The sequence below is a fragment of the Amphiprion ocellaris genome, chromosome 15, assembly GCF_022539595.1.
Source record: "Amphiprion ocellaris isolate individual 3 ecotype Okinawa chromosome 15, ASM2253959v1, whole genome shotgun sequence".
NCBI lineage: Eukaryota > Metazoa > Chordata > Actinopteri > Pomacentridae > Amphiprion > Amphiprion ocellaris.
The window spans coordinates 1316002-1339165 of record NC_072780.1 but is presented as its reverse complement, the minus strand read 5'-3'; the positions used below and the strand labels follow the sequence as shown (position 1 = coordinate 1339165).

Genomic DNA, 23164 nt, shown 5'->3' with positions numbered 1-23164 from the left:
AGTGGACCGGACCAGTAAAACCACAGTATAGTAACCTATAAATAACCACAAAGCGCAAAAAAGCACATTCTGAAAATGTTCACATTTAAGAAATTATCTTTTTACAAAACATTATGAACAGCTTGAAATCTGTTACCAAAAATAAGTTCAGTTTCATCAACATTCACCCTCAGTTTATCATTTCCACATTACAACTTCTAGATCAGAGTGTCTACAAAGGAACACAACATTTAGTCATCTGGAACTGAATGATACAGTATTTTACTTTATGATAAAAATGACAAAAGTTAGACAAAAAAGACAAAAAAATAAAAACAAGACAAAACATTACAAAAATGAGACGCGAAATGACAAAAGCGCGAAACAATGAGACAAACAACAGGAAACAAAACAAAAAAGAGACAATAGACAAAAACAAGATATACAACAACCAAAACGAGACAAATGACAAAAATCAGACAAAAAAGACAACAAACAACAAAAACAAGATGAAATATTGCAAAAATGAGACACAAAATGAGCAATCTAGTATTTTACTTTATGGTCAAAACAACTTGTCATGGTCTAGAAATGATTTTAAATATATAGTTTTACTAATTTACAATCTGCAGTTAATGTCTTCTCTGTAATTTTTACACTTTGAGGGCCCGATTGAACCCTCTGGAGGACCGCTTTTGGCCCACGGGCCGCATGTTGGGCACCCTTGGATTAGATGCAACCGTTTTTTTAACATTGTACCTTATTACAATATTAGCAATTTGTGTAAAAAACTAGTATTTCTTGTGATTAGAACAACATTTAATCAGTTTAAGTGATGTCTAGATTGTCAGATTGTAGTTTTTTTAGCTGTGAAATGCATTTATTCTGTCAGATCATTAATGCAGTGTCATGGTTTGGTTGTTCATCAGGAATTACAAGCTGCCATTTTTATTCATTCATGTCCATTGTGCAGTTTGCTCATCTGATCATTCATTCATTCATAGTGTGACTTGTGGGTGGGAGAAGAACTTGAGAGCTGCCTGTGATCAAACAGAGAGGTAATAAACACGCTGCATGCTGTCTTTCTGATTTATGTTCTCAGCCATTAATTCATTCATTCATCTGGAAGAAGACATTATGCATGTATCTCTTTATCCAGTCTGTGTCTGCTTGTCTCTCATTGTTTGTACGTCAGGAAGGGTCTTATTATAAAAGTCTTCGATCAAGAATGATATTAATGCTTTTAAACAACACTTGCTATCTTATTTCCAGGTCCTGTCGGTAGCACATTTACATATCAAATGCTTCCCTGTGAGAATTGAATTGTCAGCTACACTTAGCTTCAATTTGCTCCCCTGAATCGCAACAAGAAAACAAGCGTTGAGCCAGTGTCAAATCACTGTACGTAGAACTTCATGCATGTATTCTGAACTCATGAACACGAGGGGAGGTCTTTCTTGTAAGGTCAGCACCGGAGAAACCCTGATGAACGGCATATTCATAGAGAACTTGGCTTTTTCTGCTGCTGTAGTTGAGCATCGTGCCTGCAGGAGCTGAGGTGGACCCTAAGCCAAGAGCTAATCTGGTGTTTCTGTGGTGTGAAGCAGCTTAGGTTGTAGAACACAGACTGTTCTCTTGACAGGATGCCAGTCCTCAGCAAGGACTTAACTCTGATTGGATCTCTGTGAACATTGATTGCCAAGCAGAGAAGCAAAGCAGCCCCGTTTCTAAGAACCCCCAAGCAGTTGTTTCATTACGTCTCTTAAACTCTTTGGAGGGTTTTAGTTTCTCCAGTTGTAACGAAATTTGTTAACAAGGTGAGAAAATAAAATCTTTTCAGGTTATATTGAATGCTGGGAACAGCGTGTCGATGTTGTAACGAGTTCTGCTCACTTGTTCAGCCGTTAATTTAGGATTTGGTGCATGAGAGTAGAAGAAACAGGCAGCTTCAGTGAGATAAAGCAGTGACAAAAAGACAAAAAATTTGACGAAGTTGCAAAGCGATAACAAAATGGATAAATGACAAGAACAAGACAAAAAAACAAAAACATGAGAATCGACAAGTCAGACAACAAAAACGACAAAAAATTACAAAAATGACACAAAAACATGAGACAAATGGCAAAAGCCAGACAAAAAACAAAAAAAACAAAGCAAAATATTACAAAAATGAGACACAAAATAATAAAAACATGAGACAAACGACAAAAGTCAGACAAAAAAAACAACAAAAACAAGACAAAATATCACAAAAATGAACAATGAACAATCTAGTACTTTACGATCAAAACAGCTTGTCATGGTCTAGAAATGATTTTAAATTTATAATTTTCCAAATGTACAATCTGCAGTTAATGTCTTCTCTGGAATTTTTACACTTCACACCAGATTGGACCCTCTGGAGGACCGCTTTTGGCCCGTGGGCCACATGTTGGACCCCCTGAGCTAAAATGTGGTGAAACGGCGTGTCAGTGAGGCTGATATAACGCTGTTTGAGCTACGTTTCATTGTGCAACCCCGTTTTCCTTCCAGGGTTTGGTGTTTGAGGAAGAGAGACCGCCGCCGCCGAATCGCGCCCCCCTGGCCCCGATGCTGGAGTTTGTCTCGGCCCAGACGGGGGTTCCCGTGGTTGCCGTCGGGGGAGGAGCCAGCCTGGGACGAGAGCCACAGGTATGAATGGATTACCTAACGTTGCATCATCAACTGTTACTTCCATTTGAACTAGAGCAAGAACCGTGTGTGGCTTCCAGAGGGAAACACAGATTTCATGAAACACTGAGCGACGTAACCAAAGAATTTCCTCTTGACCTCTGAGAGGTGTTTGTTTTAACTAAGATTAGAGATCCTTATATTTAACCCTCCTGTTGTCCTCATTTACGGGCACCAAAAATATTGTTTCCTAGTCTGAAAAAAATCCAAAAATTCAGCAAAAAAATTGCACAAATTTCTGAAAATTTGTAAAACCTTCAGAAAGAAAATTCCAATAATTCCTTAAAAGTTTCCCTTAAAAGTTTTATTTTTAAGAAATCCCCCAAATTTGGCAAGAAAATTCTTGTAAATATTTTTAAAAAATGAGTAAAAATCTTCCAAAAAAATCCTAAAAATATCTAAAGCAATTACATATATATCAGTAAAACTTCTAATATTTTCTTTAAGAACATTCACATAAAAATCAACCAAAATCCAGTGAAATTCACTGGATTTTGGTTGATTTTTTTGTGCAACCTTTTTAACATTCCTTTTTTTCCACCAAAAAATCTTCAAAAATTTCCCAAAAATGTTGAAAATCAGAAGTTTCACTCTGAAAATACATATTTTTTTCCACATTTTCAGACTTTGAAACGGGTCAATTTTGACCCGCAGCACGACACGAGGGTTAAGTGGAGTTAATTAATAAATGCACGCTTATACAGCTCTGTCTTTAAACAGCAAAACCAGTCACCAAACCTGTGTTAAGGCAAAGTATCAGGATGCAGAACAATTTGGAATCCCAGTCAAAGGTGGTCCGACTCGTACTGTGTTCAGATCTCAGCAGGTGTAAATGCAACCTGCACAGCGGGAGCAATTCTGAAAACCAAGCATCGTAGCACAGGTCGAAAGGTCAAATTATTCTGCCTCTCCCTGTCAGGTCAAGCGAGCCTGTCAGCAGCTACAGGTAGTAGCTGTAATATTAGCTCGGTAATTAGAAAAAAAGAGCCCAGAAAGCATTTCTGCCTCCTTTTGACCTCGAGCGTGCCATGTTTGTTGACCAGTCAGCCAGCCCTGCTCTGCTAATCTGCATAATGAGATAAAAACTGATTGGCACAATTGAGATATAGCAGTTTAACACCAGGTGTAAATCCAGGTAACATCCAGATACAGTTTTGCCTTTGTTTTGTGTGCTTTATCAGATACTAATGTGATGCTTCAGCAGTCTAACTTAGATCAAGCAGGTTCTGCTTTTCATCCAGTTATTGATATTGTTATTACCATAAAATAATAATAAAAAAGATTCCCCATAAAATAAATTATTTTTTAAAATACTTCAGCTCTGATGCAGCCACCTCTCTCCATCTGTAGTCATCACTGCAAGATCTGTATTAATGTCCCAACCCTATCTGGATGTCATTAATGAAGCCAATCAGCACTAAAGGAAAAACACTGCAAAGTATAATCTTTATTAAACATGTAAAGCTTAAATAACTAAATAAACAAACAAAATTTTGTGTTGAAGTCAACTAAATAACCATCGCAATCTAATACCAACCACCTTCCAAATAGCTAAACAATAATAAAATGAGCTGATTCAGAAATAGTTTGGATTGTGTTCTTTGATTAAGTTGAGATAATCATGACAGATATTTCTTTTTTGGAAATATATCACATTTTATATGGAAAATTACAAATTAAATCACTTTGAACTAAGTTCCCCATTACAAAATCACCTCTCCAGGAAGTGTGTTAATTCCAGATCACATGACCCGCTCCACATGATGTCATTTCCTCCTGAAGAAAAGACTGGCCAGACTCCAAGGCTTTCTGACTTATTTAATATAAAGTAGTCAACAGGTTTACTACAATATCTTTAGAAATAACTTTCAGTTTTACTGAGTTGTATATATAATATTTAGAAGAATCTTTCTCTAAAATGCCATGTGGTGTTTGGTTATTGGCGGCCATGTAGATTTTAGGCCTAAAAACAGCAGAAATGTCAAATGTTACAACAAGTCCAGCAATTATATCTTGAACCTCTTTATGAAATTATATTACTTGGAAAGTTTGGTCTGAATTTAACTAATTCACAAATAATTAAGCATTCATTTTCAAGTAAAAAATAAAATGCCTTGCCTTCAAAATTAAAGCATCAAATTATTTAGTTGTTTTTCTCCACGTGAAGACTTTAATAATTCACTCTCCTTTCGGCTCTGTTTTCATCTCCAGCACCAGGGAGATATTTGTCTCTTTAGCTGCTAAATGCTCCTCTCTGTTCACACTGCCAGCCTCCATCCTTGTCAGTCCTCGGTTTGGTGCTGAGCAGGTTTTGTGGCTGCCTGCTGTAGCTTCAAATGAGCTTAATAAGAGCTGCGAATCAGAGTGTGACTTGTAAAAACCACAACAAAGAAGCTAAAATGCATGATGAGTGCTGCTGCAGAGCCGGATGATCGGCCTCCGTGGGTTTGTCGCTACGAGTGACTCCTTTCATTTCAAACGCAGTCATTTGATCTGTTGTGTTCGCGTAAAAACATCAATTAGAGCAGCTTTAAGAGCAACATGAGACCTTTATGTGAATAGAAAACAAGTTATCCAAAAATCTCACATCTTTACACCGCATGGAGTTCAGCACGGCAGTAGAGCTGGCTCAGATTGGAAGAAAGGCTCATGACTCGACACAAAAATGTACATTCCAGCGTTGGAGTCGACAAATTCTCCATTCCTGTTGGTACAATAGATGTGACACACTCTGTCTGAACAGAGGGGTGGGTGTCGGAGTTCAGATAGCAGAAAATGGAGCTGAGAGAACAATCTGGAACTTCTATCAGACTGAAGTCTCTTGTAGGATGCTCTTACTTTGGAAATGTGTCAGAAAACATGCTGCTCTGACCTCGTCTGTGAGCAGTGATGAAGGAGAGGACAATTAAATCTGTCAAAATTGCTCCAATTCTGTCACTGCCGCTAAGCTCATCAGCATCAGCGCTGCTTCTCTTCACAAATTTGTGGAACTCTGCTGGTAATTTGACGCTAGTGCACAATATGTGAGTTATACTGTGGAGTTCAGATCATGAAGCTGAGAAGAGGTACTTTAACAAATATCATTTTCATTCAGGCAATAATAGTGTTGGTTGGATGTTCACTTTTGTTTTACAGATGCCCCAAAACCAGAGTTTTAGTGGCAAAATTCTGTCACTGCATACTTCCCTAACTGACTAGTTGTCCCACTTTTATGACACTGTAGTAATAATTTAAATGCACATACAAATTTTATTTAAGATTGGATTCCCAGGGCTGAGAGACAAATATATAGGTTACACTAGTGACACTGTGCTACTTATAAGGAACTACAAAACTACACCTCATCATGAGCCTTTAAAATAAAAAAGACACTTGGTTGCTGCACTGTTGGTCCGGTGGATTGTTAAAAAACCATAAAATTTTAAAGCCCTGCCTCTTTTTACCTGCCCTATCTGCACAGGAAAGCTGCTGTGTCTTTTGAAGCCTTATGGATTCCACAGACATGTACTTCTTGTTATTATGCTACTTGTCTAGTTTTCTTGGAAGACTCTATTTCATAGATGTGTAGTCGGTTACATCAGTGGGGTCAATATATAATTGTGGGACTTTTTCTATCAGAGTTGACATTTTTGCTGTTTTCAGGCTGAAAATCTACATGGCTGCCTATAACCAAACAACACATGGCATTTTTACAGCAAGATTCTTCTAAATATTAGATATACAATTGAGTAAAATTGAAAGTTATTTATAAAGATATTGTAGCAAACCTGTTGACTACTTCATATTAAGTAACTCAGAAAGCCTTGGAGTCTGGCCAGTCTGTTCTTCAAGAGGAAATGACATCATGTGGAACATGATGTCACTGATCTGGAACTGACACACTTCCTTGAGAGGTGAGAGGTTTGTTATTTTCCATATAAAATTTGACATATTGCCAAAAAAGAAATATCTGTCCTGATAGGGTTAGATGTTTTGTAAAAACATAATTCCTTCAACGTGAACATTTTCAGGACATGCTTTTTTGTACCAAAAAAGTATAAATTCAGAGTTGTGGCTATTTATAGGTTATGATGCTGTGATTTTACTGGTCCGACCAACTGGAAATCAAACTGGACTGAATGTGAAGCTGAACTATAATGAGTTTGACACCCTTGGACTACAAGGTTTTAAAATGCATGAATCTGAGTCACGATGACTGCTGTGTTACCTTGCTAAAAAGATCTTTGCTTGCCTGTTCTCAACTAATTAAAGGGTGTCAACACTCCAACTACTAAATCTCTGTGACAAAATGTAATGTTTTACTGGCAGACAATAGTAATAACTAGATCACGCTAACAAAGTAGTTTGGTGTGACAGATGGGGTATTTAATCAGTGTAAAAATTAGTTTTAAGTGGATCAAGTTGACAGTATGATTAGATTGCTGTGGTTTTTACGTTAATCTAACTACAGCTTTGGTAGCATTTACTGTAACACATTCAGCTTAGGACTGAACTGTGTAAAAAATAGGCGTTAAAAGAGTTTATGATTGGAGATGCAGTTTCTTTAAAGTAGCACAAGGTACAGGACTATTTTTTTACTTAATGGACTCAGTAAAGTCTGTTTCATTAGGCTTACATTCAAGCACAGATGCTGGATTGCTGGCAAACCTGAGATGAGATTTCTCTGTTCCACAAGAGAAACTGGTCTTCTGATTGGTTGACTTAAACCCCAAACGGGTCACACTAAGGATCCCTGCATTTCCAGATTACAAAATTCCAGCTTCTAACCCAAAAAGAAACTCCACTAAACCTAATATAAACTAAACTTCATATATTTAGTTTCATTCAAAATATGAATTGATCCAAGCTGACATAAAACTTGTTGAAAATGACAAGAAAATTGTCCAAAATAACTCAAAAATTGTCCCAGTCAATATATAATTGAGGGACTTTGGAAGTCCATGGGATATATCTTGCCTGTCTTTTTAAATTCTACAATTATTTATTATGGAAGCAATCACTTATTAATAAAAAATGACTGAATATCACTAAAATGTTAACAAAATAATCGTCTGAATTTAATACCAACAACCTTTTAATGAGCTAAACAATCATAAAATGAGCTGATTCAGAAATAGTTTGGATTGTGTTCTTTTTATTAAGTTGAGATAATCATGACAGATGTTTCTTTTTTGGCAATATTTCACATTTTATAAGGAAAATAACAAACCTCTTGCCTCTCAAGGAAGTGTGTCAATTCCAGATCACATGACCTGCTCCACATGATGTCATTTCCTCCTGAAAAAAAGACTGGCCAGAATCCAAGGCTTTCTGACTTACTTAATATAAAGTAGTCAACAGATTTACTACAATATCTGTAGAAATAACTTTACATTTCACTCAATTGTATATACAGTTAGAAGAATCTTTCTCTAAAATGCCATGTGGTGTTTGGTTCTAGGCGGCCATGTAGATTTTAGGCCTGAAAACAGTAAAAATGTCAACTATGTTACAAAAAATCCCCAAATTCTATATTGACCCAGATAATGTAGCCTCAACATGCTGCCAGTTACTGGCAGAGTTCAGAGATTTAGCTTGTGTCTTCCCATTTCCACAGTCGTCTGCTTGACTCTACCATTTGTGGCCACTTTGGCCTTGAGAGCAGCTTTGCATTTGACAAACGTCTCGCAACTAAACTCTAATCATTCCTTAATTGCCTTCTGGATGCTGAGTCATGCGTGTTTCCTGATACACATCAAGAATCGATCAGCCTCGTGTCAAAAATGCTTCTAAAACTGTGACTCGGGATGCGGTGTCAGTGATTCGTTGTTTCTGGTGACTGCTCATCGAGTATTTTATTTGAACTCTGGCTGATTTTTGTTTCGTGCTATACCACCGCTGCTCACTCAGAGCACGTTCCCAGTGCACCCCCTCTCAGCTGGGTTACGGAAAGCAGACGAGCTTACATCATAAATCAGGCTGCTGGTTTGATATTTGACCCAGTTCAGCGCAGCATAACCTGAGGTGAGCCCTGTCAGCAGGGGAGAGAGCGACGGTTCTCCCTGAAGTTTCGTCTTTGATCATCCACATATACGCGCCGATGCAGGGCCTTGATGATTAATTTAAACACACGTCCTCCGCCTTTTTGTCTAATGTGAAGGAAGCGCTAAACTGCTATCATTAACACTAATAAAAGCTTTGGACGATATCAAAAATAGTGCACTCTGTCATAATAAGTGACTTTATTTCAACTTCATTCCAACTTCCAGCCTTGATGGATTTTTCAGCCCTGATCCTTTGTTCTAGTTTTAACAAAAACACAATGGCAGAAAAGCCAATAGAAATGATTCATCTTTCAGTGAGCGAGACCGGCTCATCTGTCCTGATTAAGTGTGAGTGGAGCAGCAGAGAGGAAGGCGATCATTGTTTCTTTCATTGACAGTGAAAGCCTTATTCAGAAGCCACGTACTTTTTTTTGACAGACTGTGTTATTCCTCCGAGTGTTCCCCTCTAAGTAAAGCTGAAGTCAGTCAGACACGAGTCAAAGGAAAGAGCTAAACTTGATGAGAACAGCAAGAACTGCATGGACAATCTCACTCCTGCACAACTGGAAACTCAGTGTGCGTTCAACAGCCCAGAATCCCAGAATGTGTCGGTGTGGAGTGAAAACATAGGAAATTCACGCATTGATGTGCAACAGATAATTCATTGTCGTATGAAGAGAGTTCATCTTAGGTACAGGTCTGTTTCTAGGGTGCTGACCAACGTAGAGAATAGAAAAATGCAGATGTGTGCATTGATGCTTGTGGATCTGCTGTTAATACTTATACTGAGAGGCTCAAAGCAAGACTTTTTTTGGCAGCTGTTTTCAGCAGTGGCAGATCTAGAAAATTGTACATGGGGTGGCAAAGGGGTGGCAAGAGGTGTTGCTACAGTGGCATGGGAGGATGGTATGTGGTAAATCCCTTATATGTAAATAATTTCAACAAAAGATCCACAAAAATACTTTTTTAACCATCATGTTGTCCTGCAGGTCAAAATTGACCAGGTTTAAAGTTTGAAAATGTGGGGGGAAAAATTTTTCACAGTGAAACTTCTGATGTCCACATTTTCAACATTTTTGGGAAATCTTTGAACATTTTTTGGTGGAAAAAAAGAAATGTTAAAATGTTTTGTAAGAACATTCACATAAAAATCAACCAAAATCCAGCGAAATTTGCTGTATTTTGGTCAGTTTTACTGATATATATGGAATCACTTTAGATATTTTTAGGATTTTTTGGGAAGAGTTTTACTCATTTTTTGAAAATATTTACAAGAATTTTCTTGCCAAATTTGGGGGATTTTTGTTAAAAATAAAACTTTCAAGGAAAACTTTTAAGGAATTATTGGAATTTTCTTCCTGAAGGTTTTGCAAATTTTCAGAAATTTGATGAATTTTTTTGGTGATTTTTTTGAATTTTTTTTTCAGACAAGGAAACAACATTTTTTGGTGCTCATAAATGTAGACAACAGGAGGGTTAAGTATTTATTGTTAAATAATGCAATGTTTCAACACACCAACCAAGTGTTTAAATGCAGGGAATGCAGAAAACAGGAGCAACACCAGTGTTCAAACAAAACTACAACTCTTAAAAAGCAAAAGTAAAACAAAATCTAAAACAGCAGATTTTGCACACTTTTGAATTTTCTTTTCATTTTGTTTTCTCAGCTACGGTGGCCTGCAAATATTTACAATATTATTTTACAAATTATTATGATACGTCAATTATATCCATATTGTTGGTTGACCAATATGAGTTTTTCAGTTATTTAAAGAGCTGGTTGGCTGGTGTCTAACACCAGCATCATGTTGTTTTTTTGCAGCTACAGTTTGGCCACATATCAACAGAGCCCCACTAATAACAGTGAGGAGTTAAATTTTATGTCATCTAAGGCTACCACCTACATTTGCTTGCTTTCCTGCAACAATCCCAAATGACAAATCTGATAAATGTTTCATGACCATGGCTGGATTACCCCATATAATCGTTATTTGAACCTTGTAAGCTTATTTAGCAGTTTGAAGACTCGCTATATTACAGTTCCCAACTAACATTTTTCACTACAGACTGAAAACCAGACAGTAAATGGTGGATCTTATGAGGTTAAATCTATAGAGGTGCAAAAGCTATTAAAGTCTTAATGTTTTCTCTCAGGTAGATTTACATCCAGCATTGGCCAAACTGTTTCCACTGCACTCATTTATTATTTGCTGATCTTGTGAAACAATTGACAACAGATTCTGTGAATTAATCTGATAATGGTGATTATCTTAAAATGTGGCACTTCACCCTCTGAACCCCAAACAGTTTCTTGTTGCTCTTTGCTCCTGTCACATTTCTTACTTACTGTGGAAGTCAAAATGCCAACAGGTGTTATCAGTACTGGGGGAAATGGTTGTTGTACAAACTATAGATATTTAACTACTTACATTCTTACTTTTTTCCTGAGTTGTCTCCTTTTTGTTCTGATATACACAGCCTGCAGTTCAGCCGAGAAGTCCCCAAATTTCCTTTTGTGTGACTGTTTGTTCCTGATTCACTAAGATCTTCACAGTTGCACTGAGAAGTGCATTATTTTTTTTTGACTGAATCTGGTTATGGCACAAGCTTAATTTTGGCATTTTTAAAAATGATGCATAGAATAAAGTGATCCTGATGAAACATCATGATTGATGTCACACGATCAGTTCCGAGTACCGTCAGAAAGTAGAAAATCCAATAATTTCTCCTAATTTTATACTTTCTGGCAGATGAATGGTGAAATTATGGAGATTTTTACAAGCCTTTAAGCCTGTCGAGTTTTAGTTTTGGGATTTAGAGGATTAATCGGCACTGACATATACTGCAAATATTTGAATGTTTTGGGAGATGTCTTCATGCTGGGCATTCTGAGAATTGTATTTATGGACCGGAATGTTCCAGTTCCAGCCATCAGTTGTAACATTAATATGTTATCACTCTGTCTTTGTACATCTTTTCTACAGTATAATGTATATTTAGGACTCTGTACCTGCTGACTACTCTCACGTTTTCATGGTTTCATGGACTCTCTCTGCTTGCCTTTAGGAGAGCGGCTCAATCTACCTCCAGTTCACCTGCTCCACCTCACTGCAGCTTGAAGTCATCTTCGAGGTGCTTGAAGAATACGACTGGACCTCCTTCTCTGTGGTCACCACCCGTCACCATGGCTACGAGGACTTCCTGGCCATGGTGGAGGGGATGACGGACGGTTCTTTCATCGGCTGGGAGAAGAAGAGTGTGGTGACTCTCAATGTGACGGACGACCCTGGAGGGGCGCGAACCAAACGGCTGCTCAAAGACAACGAAGCCCAGGTGAGCAGCCGGAAACGCGAGAATCCATGTTTTCTGTTCATTTATTGCTATTTCCTTGTGTACCCATCAGTCAGACTTTGAAACTAATTTTTTGTAAACTCAAGCTACAATATTCAGTATTTAACTGCAGAAATAAGAGTTTCTGGAACACCTGCCACTCATTTCGAGCAGCTTTGTACCTTGAAATGACTTCTTCTGTAGCCCGAGGCTTCAGGTAGCAGACATCTGTAAAGGCTCCACGAGGCTTAGAGAAGCAGGTGTCGAACGCAGTCAATTTTTAGTTTGAAAAATCATCCTTTATTTCATTGTTACTGTGACCTCCTGCTTTCAGCTGCAAGCTTCACAAAGTCACAACTTTCTACGGTTGTGCCCAGAGAAAGAAAAAATAAGAGCCCCGGCTTTAAGAGTTAGACTGGAGGACTTCTTTATGTCCACACAGGGTCACAGAGACACTTTTGATAACTGGCAACTGTCTAGGAAAACAAAATGGTTGAAACATAAAACTTTTGGAACAATTTAGCTCTGGAAATGCAGGTTAGTCATGCATTTTAATTTGGTAGTTCATTCAGGAAGTACTGCATCGCAGTATGATGGAAAACTAAGATGGGTTGGAGTTTGAAGATTGTCTTTTATTGTGTTGTTGGGTTGTTAATTAGCATCACCATTAGCCAATAAAAGAACAGTTACACATAACACTTTATATGAAGTAGGCATATGCACAATACATCAATTAAATAACTGAATTTTGTTACGCTAACTTGTGGGAACGAAAATTTGTATTTGTTCAAATGAATTGTAACTAAAAAGTTGTGCACCTCTATGGAAACGGTTCAACCATGACTATAAGTAGAGAGAACTCAGAAATGTCCTCAGACAGTTAAATTGCCATAAATCATGAAAAAAGAAAAAAAAAAAGTAGTTTTTTTTTTTTTTTTTTTTTTTTTTTAAACATTTATTTTTACAAAAACTAAAAATAAACAAAACTGGAATCAACATATGTAACATTTTTCCAAGCACCCACAGGTGTTACCAACACTGGAAAAAAGAGTGGCTCTACATACTAGAGATATTTTACTACTTACAGTTTTATGTAGTTTCCGTACTCGTCCCCTCTCTGCTCGGTGGAAACACTGCCTGCAGTTCAGCCTTGAAGTCTGATTTTTTTCACGTGACTGTTAATCAATAATGGCTTCACAGTTTTTTTACAGTCCAGTACAAGTGGTTTATTTCTTGCAGGTTTTGAAATGAGTGATTTTCATTAAATTTTGTGATTTAAGGTTTCGATTTGCGTCATTTTCCAGACTGAACAGCACATCACAGACAAGTAGTTCAAGGATGACTAGAAAGGTCAAGATCAGGCTGTTCTCTTTCTTTGATCAGTTTCTGGCTGGTACACAGTGTGATTTGACGATATTGGAAAGATAACATGGCTTTTAGACCTGCTGGCAGGCTTTGAGTTTCAGTTCTGTTGAAGGCTAAAGGCTTCTGAAAGGTTGTGAAAAAAAACTAAGCCAGAATACGTGATGCTGGGGAGCAAAAAGATCAAACCAGACTAGACCAAAAGCAGTGTTTTCTTGCTGTTAGACTAGTTATCAGGCCTAAATTTCATTTTACAAATCTTAAAATATACACTACCAGTCCAAAGTTTGGACACACATTCTCATTCAATGGTTTTTATTTAATTATTTTAGACATTGTAGATTCATACTGAAGACATCAAAACTATAAAAGAATACATATGGAATTATGTTGTAGGGTCAATATATAATTGCTGGGCTTTTTGTATCATAGTCGACACTTTTGCTGTTTTCAGACCTAAAATGAACATGGCCGCCTATCACCAAACACCACATGACATTTTTACAGAAATATTCTTCTAAATATTATATATACAATTGAGCAAAATTTAAAGTTAAAAGAGCTAATGTAGAAAAAGAGCTCAAAGGTTCCAGATGTCATCATTTATAGAGTGACAAAATGCAAACTAGCACAAGGACTGTAAGGATTGCTTTTTCACCAGTGGTAGCGTCGTGCTACGTAGCCGACTCACTGACTTTCTCAGGACTTATACGTCACTTGGAGACCCCTCATACGTACAGTTTTCATTTTTTCTCTGCCTTCAGATGGTGAAGCATCCATCTAAATATTCTAAAGCTCTTGGTTAGCAGCCTCAAAAGTGCAGCTTGAAACAGACTTCAGAAATTGCGCTGAGCAGCGATCCATCGCTAGGAAACTTTTTCTAACCCTTAAATGCATAAAAGGTTACAAATGAAGAGGCTGCTGTTAAACCTGAAAGCTGCAGAGAATAGAGCAACATCCAGAGGAGAGGCATATCTTCTAAACTGTGCTCTTTCACAGTTTCTGGGCACCACAGGATCTTTTTTTTCTTCCTTCTCCACCAACCTTGGTCTCTTTGTATCCTAGCCTTATCTCGTCTGTCCGTCTCTTTCACCTCGTACCCATTTTGCTCATATTCATTCCTCGCTCTCGTCCTTTTTACCGTTGTCAGTGTAAATGACCTTTGTCAAAATAACATCCATGAAAGGGAGAAAGACAAAAAAAAAATAGGTGGGGGGAGAGTGGACCGAAATCAAAAGGGCTGGAGTGAACATGATGTAATGTAATGAAAGTGATATGAAATGTTGAAGAGTGAGGCAGTGAATGGACTTCAGATGTCCACAGTCAAGACCAGAAGAAAAAATCAGAATCCAGGTGTAAAACCGACTTAAATATCCAGCTGCTGTCGCTGGAGATGAAAGTATTCCTCGAGCTTGAGCTGCTATCTATTGAAACAAATCAGGAAATGAAGAGTGAAAGTGACAGCGTCTGACCGTGGCTGACTGCTCTTCACTCTAATCTGCTGATCTCTCTATCGATCTGAAGCCTGTTTAGCAGCTCAAACCTGCTGCAGGTGTCAGAATTAGTTTCAAACACATCGATTGTTTTCAAAGGCTTTGACTCGTACTGGAAATATCAGACGCCACTTGAAACCACTTCAACATGTTGGTGCTAAAGTTTGTTTATTTGTCGACCGAGGATGGAACGACTGCTGCTGTGTTATTAAATGGCCTCACTAAAATGTCCACCTCCAGAGCTGCAGGTTTCCCTCCAGAGTAAACCTGACACGGCCAGCGATGTACAGGGCAAGTGTTTGGATCGCCTCCAAGGATGTGCTTTTACTTTTTTATTTATTTCTCCTCACGTTGCCCTCCGGGTATTGGGTTCTTAAGTTCCAGGGTCAGACTCATCCATCTAAATTTGGTATTTTTAACAACAGCATATGAGTGCATGTCCTTGAAAAAATCACTCTTTTTTCACATACAATAAAATTACAATACAATTTTTATCTGATGTATGTTTTTCTACATCCATCTACACAGTTTTTTAGCTTTTTTATAAACATTCTGTACAGAATTTGCCTTCCTATTTTTTATATGTCTATATCCCCAGTGTGCTCTGCCCTTATCTCTATTTCTGTATATTCTCTATGTTCAATATGCTGCTGGTTTCTTGAATTTCCCTCGAAATCGATAAAGTTCCTGCCTACTTAAAATCACTTTATTGATCTACATGAAGTGAAAGCGTGATTGCAGTGAGCAGAAACTCTTTCAGTGCTCATTTGGGTATCTGATTGTTATTTCAACTTTAACCCTCTGAACCCAAGGCAGTTTCTTTGCATTGTCTTTTTTTTTTTACTCACTGTGGACTCAATTTTCACTGCAATGTAAAGTCCTGCACCTCTATGGAAACAGCACAATCATGGCTAGAAGTAAAAAAAACTCAAAGATGTCTTCTCTGCAGCATGACACATATAGAACATTAAAAAAAGCAAAAAGAGCCTTCAGTTGAGCTGATTTTTGTCACATCATTATATTAGGGCTCAAAGGTCGGTCACCCATGGCTTTAGCGCTGCAGAATTTCTTACTTTTTACAGAATGTAGTTCATGCAAATGCTTAGTTTCTGGTGACTTTTTAAATGAAACTTGTAGAATAAAGTGATTTTGATAAAATATCACTGTTTTAAGCTCAGATTTAGTTAGGGTTTTTCACAGAATGCAAAGTCACAGATGAGTAGTTTAAGCGCCGTAGGAAAGTTCAAATAATTCTCTCTGTATTTCCAGTTTTGGGTGATAAATAGATCTGGTAGTTAAAAAAAAAAGATACCATGCCTTTTAAACCTGCTGGGGTTCAGAGAGACAAGTTTTCTGGAATTATACTGCTGCAAAAATGGATATTAATGTCTCTGTAGACATTTGCCATGAGAAACCCCATCTTGTTCCTGTTTGGCATTTTCTCTTTTGGACACTTGAACCCCGTCAAACCCTATTGTTGTGCCTCATTCAGAGGTGAGACATGAAGCCGGATTGGGTTTGATTTGGTTCATAGGGGTCTTCTGTCAGCAGACTCTACAGTAATTCATCCTCTATTGTACCGGTGGTTTTTATCCTTTGCGGTGTTGCTTCCACCTCGTCAATGGGCTGTTTTCAAATGCTGCTGCTGGGGCTGTGTGCCAACTTCTGCATAATCCTCCCTTGGTGCTCCATCCTTTGATGGGAAACCAAAGGCTACTGTCTCACAAAGCATCGATAGCGGGATTATAGTGCAGGTTTAGCGCTAAATAGTGTGTGTGAATTGGACCGGCCCTGCAGTGTGAGTGTATGTTAAAAGCTCCGTTTCATGAACACACACACTCAGTGTTTAATCACTGATTAAAACTGCTTCGTCTGTTCTGTGATACGAGTATAATTCAGGCAGAACCAACTGTTTCCTGCTGAGACTTCTTCTTCTTCCCATCTCTCTGACCCTCACTTTCTTCTGCTTCTCTTACCTGTCAGTAATAGTTGGTATCTTGATGTGAACAATCTGTATTTCATTGACACCTGAAATTAAAATTAGCTTCCAAAGCCCCCAAAGAATTGGTCTGCCTCCTGCTAAACATAAACGTGCCTCACCGCCCTGACGGACCTCTGTCGTAACTAATGCAAAATTATTAATCTTGCGTGTCTTTTATGAATAATCTCTGAAGCACAGGGGAGGCTGGGATGCTGCTTGGGCCATTTATTTTACTTCAAAACCTGCTGTCGCCAATTAGCATACCGCAGGAATCAGCTGATGATTGGTATGTCGGTGTTGTGACTGGTAGGCAAGATAGCAGACATGCTGTTTTTACTCTGCATGCCTGATTCACTTCAGTTTTTCACAACTGAGTAACAAATGCATGACAAATCAGACAGTGCAGCAGCAGAAACTACTTGCACTTTCTTTGGTTCCTACTTTGCTATTACATATTGATATTGAAATTATTGATATTCCATCCTCACGGCGTTGATGCTGGCTGGTCCCAGTCACACTAAAAATCAAATGTTCACGACCAAGCCATGTTTTTTAAAATTTATTTCTTTATTTTCTTGTATGTGATTTGAATTTGGAACAATAAAAGAATAAGTGGAAAAGATTGTGACGATCAATACCGGCTTTAAAGCTCTCAGTGGGACAAACGCATTTTAAGTTCAATACCCAGAGACGGTGAGATGCAGTTCTCAAAGTTTGTCAAGAAAACCTGTCACGAATAAAGAGAATTTAAAGAGAAATGAAATAAAGTTGCTCTGCCCTGTACTTGTGTGCTCATATCACAGCAGCTGGACCAATAACTAAACCTGGATCTGTGACAAACTGCAGCGTTTCTCCTGCTAACGTAACTTTGAGGCTGTCTTACTGAACATGTCGGCTTTTAGTTAAATTGGCAATAAGTGGCTGCTTGGGAGGAAAGAGAGCAAAGTGTAAACGATGATATATTAATCCTGTAAACCTCAAGCAGTCCCTGGTTGCTTTTTGTTCCTGTCACAGTTTTAATCACTGTGGGCTCATTTTTCACTTCAATATAAAGTCCTGCACCTTTATGGGAAAAGTACAACCGTGGCTCGAAGGAAAAATGTCCTAACTATTTATTTTGTTATTTATTTTACCAAAAAATGAAAAAATCTGGAATCAACATGTTGAACATTTTTCCAAAAATACACAGGCATTACTATTGATATTTTAATTTAGATTTGTATTCTGTTTGCATTCATGTCTCCTCTAAACACTGTCTGTAGTCCAGCTGAAAAATGATGGCGTTTTTGTCGTGATTTTGAGTCAGAGCTGAGTCAGTCATGACTCCACTGCTGCACTGAGAATGATGGAAGATTTAGTTTCAGACAGAATACAGTTTGAGAAAACAGTTGCTTTTTGATCAAACTTTAAATGAAGCATGTAGACGTGAGTGATTTTGATTGAATATCCCAGTTCTAAGCTTATATTTGGTTGTTTTTTTCCAACAAAGTCACACATAATTAGTCCAAGAATGTCAAAGTTGAAAATCTGAAGATTTGTCTTGTGTTTAGTTTCTTGCAATGATAAATGGTGTAACTTTGGTGTGAATTTCAAGCCCGCCAACAGGTAATATACTATAGAGTTGCTGTTTACAGTTTTCTTCTTACACAGTCTAGCAGATGTTGTACAATATTAGTACTAATCAGGTATAGTTAGCTCAGTTTTGGTCTCAAATAACCTCTGAGGGAGAATCTGGCCTTTAGCTGTTAAACGCTCCACTGTGTTCACCAGCTGCTAGCAAACCTTTGGTGCCATTTGGTGTTTAGTTGTTTTAACAGAGCATTTTTGGCACAAAAAAAAAAAAAATCTGCCTGCTGCTGCTGGAAACTTAATGAAAGAAAACATAACGGCAAATCTGTTGACTACAAAACTCAAACAGCTGAAAAATGCTGAAACGTTTTGTAGGGCAGAGACGCTACAAGTGACCCTTTTCATGGAACACAAAGAGTAGTTATTTGATCAAGTCTTTGTATAATATATACAAGCTATAAATTTAATTAGTGCAGCTAAGTCATAACAGATTCCATTATGGACAGTTTATGGACTGTTGAGTTGATTAATTATGTAGGTGATTTGTACAGTTATTACTCTTGTGCTCTGACATTTGATTAATACAATCACTACAAAACTACACAATGTCAAAGGCATTCACCCAAGATGGCCATTGATGAGGCTGAAATCTGATGCCTTCCAGTGGGAAATTGAAATATTTTTGAAAAGATGACAGTCAAACAAAAATAATGCATACTAATGAGCCACAGCATTTAAAAAAAGGGACGAATGTGTTTTTATGGACATTGTAAATCCTTTTAGCCATGTCAGAAAAAGAATTTCTGTCACCATTGGGACAGACAATAAAGATAACCTAATCTAATTAATTAAAACATTAATAGGTGAAGTGATTAACATTGATCATCTTGTTACAATGAGATGTTCCGCAGGGAAACCTTGAGTTTCAGCATTCATGTGGATGTTGCTTGACATCCACATGGCCAACTGCTGTGTGGTCCATCAGGACGACTCCTTCAAGCCCCAAGATCAGACTGAAGTAGATAAAGATGGCTTCAAGCGGTAAAATGTCATTGCTACCATGATGAGTATGATCTAGGCATGGCTGGAGAAAACGGTGAAGTTTGAGCAGTCTCATGATGTTGACACCCTGGATGCCGAGATCATCCCCAAGTCCAACCACAAGGAGAAGGATGAGATTTGCATCCTTATTGTGGAGGACTTCCTGCTTTACACCTCCAGGCCTTTGATTGGGGTGTGGAACCAATGTACGTCTATTTCCATCCCATATGAAAGATGCAAAAAGGCTAAAAGAAGAGGTTCTCTAGGAACTACACGGAGCCAGACTCCGCAGGCCGGTTCGATGGCCACGTCTGGACCATGTAGTTGTAACACAAGACTGATCAATGTGGATGTTAGGAACAGCCTGAGGAACACGAAAAAGAGCCCAAAATGTTGATCCGGCCTCCAAATTCTGTGGATCCCAATCCAGTCGAACATCTGTTGGTTGCACCGGAACGAATTCCACCCCACAACCCACATGACCTAAAGGATCTCCTACCAACATCGTAGTGCAAGACATCTCTTCTGATTGGTTCTGAGGTGTTTTGGCAGCTCAAAGGGGATCCACACAATGTTCAGCAGCTGGTTTTAATGTTGTGGCTCATCAGTTACACCCTGAAAAGAGGCTTCTTTCATTTGACTGTTGATGCAGTGAAGGTCTGTCACGATAAAAAATGAAGACCCATGGGGATCTAAGTGAAATGTTTTCTTCCAAAATGAGATGTCGGACGTTTGAAAAATGAGACACTTGCGCTAACGCAATGATTGATGGTGCAAAATTATAACAAATTACAACTCTTTCTGATGGATGGCAGAAAGCAGGGAGCTCGGCTTCCTTTTCCCAAGGATCAAAACATGAGAGGACTTTACTCTAGATAAATGACGAGTGACAAACTTGAAGCTCGAGAAACGCCATATGGAAGGAGGTGTGAATATACGCTGACTGCTCGTAGGACATGATTGACGTGGATTGAGAGTTAGCGTGGACCCCATGCCAACCTCGATTCCATCCGCTGTTGGCTAAGTGGGAGGGTTTGGCGTCATCTTGCCATCTTTTCTGATGCGATCCGCACACGATCCATACACCACACGCCTGCTGGTATCACTTGAAGCCTCTCTGATTCCGGTTTTTACTAATTTCAGTTGTATAACCTCGCGAATTGTCTCGTAAAAACAGTGGCGCAAATTCTCAAGAACTTTGAGTAATCATGTGAAGTGCCCTCAGCATCGACTGCAGCAACACTTTCCTCCGGCTCACACTCTTCCAGTTCCATGTTTATTCTTTTTCTACTCTTACTTGTCTTTGTAATCTCCCATTCAATTCCCCCTCTTTAATAATGTATGAAGGAGAAACTAAGCAGACCAAGAGGCATCATTTTTCAAGTTGCTGCTCAGTGTGGTAAAAAAAAATAATAAAATGGAGAGCATTAATGTGTTAGTGCTCCAAGTATATTGATGTATAAGTATAATCTATTATTGTAAAGGAAACATGAAGGGGCATTATGGGACCAAGCAGCAAGAAAACAAGGAGGGTGAAAAACAGGAGGGAAATTCACTTTTATGCGTCCTTTTGTTCTCCACGTCCTCATGTCTTCTTGGTCCTTTTACCATTGCAATATTCTTTCCATCGCCTTTTCTCGCTCTTTTCTCACCCTCTGTTCTTGTTACTTTGCCTTTTTCTCAGCTCATTATTCTTGGTTTCATCTTTTTTTCCCCACTCATGCATTAATCTACCTTCTCCCTCTTCCTCCAGGTCCGTCTCCTGTACTGCTCCCTGGAAGAAGCCGAGCTGGTTTTCCGAGCGGCCTGGGCGGCGGGTCAAGCCGGACCCAGCCACATGTGGTTTGCCGTGGGACCGGCGCTGTCTGGGTTGGGCCTGGAGGGGCTGCCGAAGGCCCTGTTTGCCATCCGACCGCAGGGCTGGAGGGACGAACCTCGCAGGTACTTCTTTTTAAGGGTCACAGGACTTCTGTAGGTCCAAAGAAACACATTTAAGACTTGTAAAGAAGTCTTACATAAGGGGATTGAATTTTTTTTTTTCCTTGAAATGATGTCTTTTTTCTGCTCCCTGTCTAATTTTAGATTAATGTAAAACCAGCTTAGAGCGGTACAAAATATAAGTGGACTTTATATTTCCTTTAAGCCGGCTTTTGCTCAACAGTGGCCATAGGCTGTAAATCCATCTCTCAAAGTGAAAGATCAACTACTCTTCCTTTGAGCTGAAAGATTTGAGTTGAAGTACTGGAAGTGTTGACTGTAGCTGCAGAGGTTTATGACTGCTGCTGCTGGATTCTCCAGAGAGTGTTTATGAACATTAAAAAATAGATGCTTCTGATTTGGACGGCTGGTTTTTGCGAACATCTTGTAAAATCGGCTCTCTGCTCGCTGTGATGGGAGTTTTCTACACAGCGCTATTAAGTCACATGCAAAATTAAACTGAGCCCCGATTCTACATGTCTTAACATGCAGGAGAAGATTTTTTATTTACAGCGTTATAATTTCTGCCTCCCGTAACAACAGCGTTCTATTAATCATTGAGCGTGTTACAGCTGATGTGTTCACACGCTGCTTCCTCACCTGAACACACCGTGGCTGTGGAGGAGACAGGATTTGTGACAGTTGAAATTTATGCTACACTGCTTTTGAACTTTTGAACCGTGCCCAGCAGTCCTTCCTCGCTCCATGTCCTGCCCCACCAGTGTGTTTGAAGTGCTAATTTGCCAAATTGTGGAAGCAAAACTGCATTGAAATGCTTTCTAATTTTGGGATCATTGGCTTTGCTGGCCTGGCTGACTGTCTGGCTGGTGAAGGCCTCATCATCAGGACTGTTAAATGTTTTATTTTCCATAATAAACCTTCAGCATTGTGTGGAATAAGATGTAAGACATGATTGTTGTTGTTTTTAACGCTGAGTTACAAATCAGAGCTGACTTTACAGCCTTTTAAAATAGTGCTTCGCTGTGTGAAGCTTCCTGCAGATCAGAATCTGATCTATTAATAAAGTGTCCTGAGACAGACAGCAGGAGAGGCTGCTAATATTTATACATTGGAACTGAGGATGCTTGACTCATGAATAAATTTAGAAAGTAGATGTTCAGTGTGCTGACGTGTTTGAATTAGTTTATCACCATCAGCTGTACTGAGCCAGTCATCAACTGCTCAGCTGACCAGTCATGTCCAGTAATCATGTTCATGCTTCTGGTCACCAATGGAAACCAACTTTTTAGGTCCTGCACCTCATTTTGGTAGAAAAATCCAGAAGCATATATTACAATAAAAAGAACAACAGCATTAACTTACAGTACGATAACATTAGCTTACAGTACAATAATATGAACTTACAGCACAATAACATTAGCTTACAGCACAGTGATATTAGTTTATGGTACAACAACATTAGCCAACCTGTCATAGCTACATACGCTAGCTGCAGTACTTTTGATCTCTGTTGTACCACAGAAAAACAGTACAATCACGTATCCTCGTGGATCTGGGAATCATCAGATAATCCAAAATTCATTTGGAACTTGCAACAGGTTACTATCCAGTTTTGCTTTGTTTTATTATTTTCTATTATTTTATGTCTAACAAACATTTGTCCTGTCTTACTTTTTGCACATATTGTTTTAAACCTGCTAAATAAAGTTTATGGAATTTGATTTAAATCCATTTTTTGG

At 38.5% G+C, this 23164-nt stretch overlaps 1 protein-coding gene across 2 annotated transcripts in view; it reads left to right on the top strand.

Moving 5' to 3' along the window:
- Positions 1 to 23164, top strand: part of grin2da (glutamate receptor, ionotropic, N-methyl D-aspartate 2D, a) — a 300423-nt gene that overhangs the window by 121663 nt on the left and 155596 nt on the right. Inside the window, exons 2-5 of one of the 2 annotated variants that reach the window (XM_023271462.3) lie at positions 984 to 1037; positions 2512 to 2649; positions 11778 to 12044; positions 21241 to 21428. In XM_023271462.3, the coding sequence (XP_023127230.1) occupies positions 2569 to 2649; positions 11778 to 12044; positions 21241 to 21428 (536 nt within the window). In that variant the 5' untranslated portion in view covers positions 984 to 1037; positions 2512 to 2568. The remainder of the gene's footprint in view (positions 1 to 983; positions 1038 to 2511; positions 2650 to 11777; positions 12045 to 21240; positions 21429 to 23164) is intronic. The other variant, XM_023271461.3, reaches the window with a different exon arrangement.